At 50.7% G+C, this 4,315-nt stretch overlaps 1 protein-coding gene across 1 annotated transcript; it reads right to left on the reverse strand.

The window, feature by feature from the left end:
• Positions 1-922: 922 nt before the first annotated feature.
• Positions 923-3,582, reverse strand: LOC147088083 (histone H2B 1.2). The gene has a single exon (XM_085977904.1). The coding sequence runs from the start codon at positions 1,282-1,284 to the stop codon at positions 949-951; it is 336 nt and encodes a 111-aa protein (XP_085834030.1). The 5' UTR covers positions 1,285-3,582; the 3' UTR covers positions 923-948.
• Positions 3,583-4,315: the final 733 nt, after the last annotated feature.

Consider the following 4,315-nt stretch of genomic DNA (forward strand, 5'->3'; position numbering starts at 1 on the left):
TCTCAGGATGCGGCGAGAGCAGTAGTTCGAGGAACGATGAAGCTCAGAGGACGCTGTCCCTGCTCTGTCTGTCACTCTGATTCTGTCTCCTCCCAGCCTCTCTCACACTCTGCCTTTCTCAATCAGATCCGGGCTGGCTTCATGAATTCACCAGGACGGCGAGACTTTATCATTCATTTTATATGCCTGAATAAGAATTGTCAGGTCTGGAAGTGCAAAATAAGGAAATGGACTGGGAAAAGGGCGGAGCCGAGCGCCACCGTAAAGTCCTTGGTGACATCATCCAAGGCATCACCAAACAATATTACCTAATAAAGGATATACTTGCCATGGAGGGAGTGCAGCGAAGGTTCACCAGAGTGATTCCTGGGATGGCAGGACTGTCGTGTGAGGAGAGATTGGGTCGACTAGGCCAGTATTCACTGGAGTTTAGAAGAATGAGGGGGGGTCTCATTGAAACCTATAAAATTCTGTCAGGCTAGACAGACTAGATGCAGCAAGGATGTTTATGATGGCTGGGGAGTCCAGAACCAGGGGTCATAGTCTAAGGATAAGGGGTAAGCCATTTTGGACTGAAATGAGGAGGAATTTCTTCACCCAGAGAGTGGTGAACCTGTGGAATTCTCTGCCACAGAGGGTGGTGGAGGCCAGTTCATTAAATATATTCAAGAAAGAGTTGGATATATTTCTTAAGTCTAAAGGGATCAAGGGATATGGGGAGAAGGCAGGGACAGGGTACTGAATTTGAATGATCAGCCATGATCTCATTGAATGGCGGAGCAGGCTCGAAGGGCCGAATGGCCTACTCCTGCTCCTATCTTCTATGTTTCTATGTTTAACTTGAGTGTAATGGGAGAAGCGTTTATGTCGCTCTTTCAGAGATATTGTGGGTGGCTCTTAAAAGAGCCGTTGTGTTTGCAGTTTGTTCTTTCAGGACAGCGTGGAGTTTTACTTGGAGCTGGTGTATTTGGTCACCGCCTTTGTCCCTTCCGACACGGCGTGCTTGGCCAGCTCCCCGGGCAGCAGCAGGCGCACGGCGGTCTGGATCTCCCGGGAGCTGATGGTGTGCCGCTTGTTGTAATGGGCCAGGCGGGAAGCCTCACCCGTGATGCGCTCGAAAATATCGTTCACAAAGGAGTTCATGATGCTCATGGCCTTGGAAGAGATGCCTGTGTCGGGGTGAACCTGCTTCATCACTTTGTAGATGTAGATGGAGTAACTCTCCTTCCTCGACTTTCTGCGCTTCTTACCGCCCTTAGGAGGCGCTTTTTTGACGATTTTCATAACGCCCTTCTTGGCAGCTGTTTCTTCTTGTCAGCCATTGTCTCGTTCAGGGAGCAATAGATTTAAGGAAACGCTGTTCCGAGCTCGTATTATATATGTAAGAAGTCACACAACACCAGGTTATAGTCCAACAGCTTTATTTGAAATCACAAGCTTTCGGAGCGCTGCTGCTTCGTCAGGTGAAGTGAAGAAATGCATATAGGCACAGCATATATAGTCAGAGAATACTGCCAGATGTTTACAGGTAATCTTTCTAACTGCCCTTTATCACACCTCGGCTGAGAGATAATCACAGCAATCAAAGGTGTGAATGGTGTCCAAACAGGTCAGTCAGGAAAACATTACATCAAAGAACAATGAGGCGGGGTCACAGGGGGTCAAATGTTGCAGATGCTGGGGTCTGTATGAAAAACAAAAAACAAACAAAAAACTATTTTTTTTGCTGGAAATCAGAGCAGGTCCGGCCGCATCTGTAGAGAGAACAAGCCAACGACCACTCGAGTCTGGATGACAATAGTTTTTTGTTTGTTTTTGGGAGAATGTTTCATTAAATATATTCAAGAAGGAGTTAGATATTTTTCTTAAGGCTAAAGGGATCAAGGGATAAGGGGTGAAAGCAGGGACAGGGTACTGAATTTGGATGATCAGCCATGATCTCATTAAATGGCAGAACAGGCTCGAGGGGCTGAATGGCCTACTCCTGCTCCTATCTTCTATGTTTCTATGTTTTTCTGTGTCTTCCTCCTCAGTCCTGAATGGCCTACCCTTTATACTGAGGCTGTGGCCCCTGGTTCTAGACTCCGCAGCCAAGGGAAACATTCTCCCAGCACCCACCCTATCAAGCCCTGTAATAATGTTGTATGCTTCAATGAGATCCCCTCTCATTCTTCTGAATTCAAGAGAATGCAGGCCTAGTTTACTCAATCTCTTCTCATTCGACAGTTCCTCCTCCCAGGAATCAATCTCGTGAACCTTTGTTGCACTCACTCTATGGCAAGTATATGCTTCCTTAGGTAAGGAGGTCCAAATTGTACCCAGTACTCCAGGTGTGGTCTCACCAAGGCCCTATATAATTGGAGTAAGACTTCCCTATTATCTACTCCACTAGTTACATCCTCAAAGAACTCCAATATGTTTGTTAAACAGGATTTCCCTTTCATAAATCCATGCTGACTCTGCCCAATCTTACTATTAGTGTCGAAGTGCCCAGTTATTGCATCTTTTGTAAAAGATTCCAGCATTTTTCCAACTACTGATGTGATGCTAACAGGTTTATAGTTCCCCATGTTCTCTCCCTCCTTTCTTAAATAGTATACGTAGGTGAGGCGTTTTTCTGTATCTGTCAGTCTCAGGTACTGTGTGAGAGTTTGGGATTCATTCTGTATCTGTCAGCCAGTGGGACTGTGTGTGACTGTGGGTCAATTATATTCATTTCAGTCTCTGGCACTATCTGTGAAAGTGGGATTCATTCTTTATGGATGGATGTTCTTGCAATGGAGGGAGTGCAGCGAAGATTCACCAGACTGATACCTGGGATGGCAGGAATGATGTATGAGGACAGATTGGGTCAATTGGGCTTGTACTCGCTGGAGATTAGAAGAATGAGAGGGGATCTCATTGAAACTTATAAAATTCTAACAGGACTGGACAGACTAGATTCAGGAAGGATGTTCCCAATGGCGGGGGAGTCCAGAACCAGGGGTCACAGTCTAAGGATCAGGTGTTAGCCGTTTAGGACAGAGATGAGGAGGCATTTCTTCACCCAGAGAGTGGTGAACCTGTGGAATTCTCTACCACAGAATGCAGTTGAGGCCAATCCATCTAAATATATAAAGCGGCTCTTCTGTCTGTCCCGATGTCTGTCTGTCTGTCTGTCCGTTCTCTATACGTTTGAAAGTTATACAGCGTACCGACGCACGCATTGCCTCAAAAGAAAGCTTGCGATTCCGGACCGGTCATAGGCGTATTTACGTTTCGGCCAGACAAAAATCCCGCCCGCGGTATCCAAAAAACGTTCAGCGTTCCGCTCATTAGCATCTCATTAGCGACCGTGTGACGTCGAGGTCGACCAATCGGACGGGCGCGTGCCATCCTACAGTTGAGTGTCGAGTGACTCGACGATTGACCAATCCTACGCTTCGGTGACCTGACCGGTCGACCAATCGGTGCGTGTGTGGGCGGGCCTTATCCTTCTGAACCGAGGTGAGTGGCCGCCATCTTGATTTTTCACAATTTTTTCCCCCACACTTTCTGTGTGTTAGGGAAGTAAGGTAAATATTTTAATGATGTGTTAGGGAATTAAATAACAATTTAATAGCGGGGGGGGGGGGGGGAGAGCCTCGGGAAATCGCGGGGGGGGGGGGAGAGCCTCGGGAAATCGCGGTGGGGAGAGCCTCGGGAAATCGCAGAGGGGGGGTGGGGGGGGGGAGAGCCTCGGGAAATCGCGGGGGCGGGGCGAGCCTCGGGAAATTGCGGGGGGCTCGTGCCGCCCGCACTGACCGCGCATGCGCCGCCCGCCCGCCCACAGCGGCCGTCCATCAGCCGCGCGATACACGGGGGACCTCAGCTCCGGACCTCAGGCGCTAGGCAGGGGGAGGGGCCGGAGAGAGGGACAGAGGGTGGGGGTGGGCGAGGGGAGGGAGGGAGACAGGCGAGGGGAGGGAGACGGGAGGGGAGGGAGGGAGACAGGGGAGGGGAGGGAGGGAGACAGGGGAGGGGAGGGAGGGAGACAGGGGAGGGGAGGGAGGGAGACAGGGGAGCAGAGGGAGGGAGACAGGGGAGCAGAGGGAGGGAGACAGGGGAGCAGAGGGAGGGAGACAGGGGAGGGGAGGGAGGGAGACAGGGGAGGGAGGGAGGGGAGGGAGAGGAGAGGAGGGGAGGGAGAGGAGAGGAGAGGAGAGGAGGGGAGGGAGAGGAGGGGAGGGGAGAGAGAGATAGGACAGGAAGAGAACATGACAGGGAGAGGGGGGACACACAGGGGCAGGGAGACCAAGCGCCCCAAAATTGCCTTCGCAACGCGGGGCTCCCCAGC

This window comes from Somniosus microcephalus, unplaced genomic scaffold (genome assembly GCF_052327205.1).
Source record: "Somniosus microcephalus isolate GS21.2 unplaced genomic scaffold, FLI_Smic_1.0 unresolved_chr5, whole genome shotgun sequence".
Lineage (NCBI taxonomy): Eukaryota > Metazoa > Chordata > Chondrichthyes > Squaliformes > Somniosidae > Somniosus > Somniosus microcephalus.

Excerpts from the sequence above, each read along its gene's own strand:
- LOC147088083 (XM_085977904.1), bottom strand. The coding sequence starts at position 1,284 with ATGAAAATCGTCAAAAAAGCGCCTCCTAAGGGCGGTAAGAAGCGCAGA.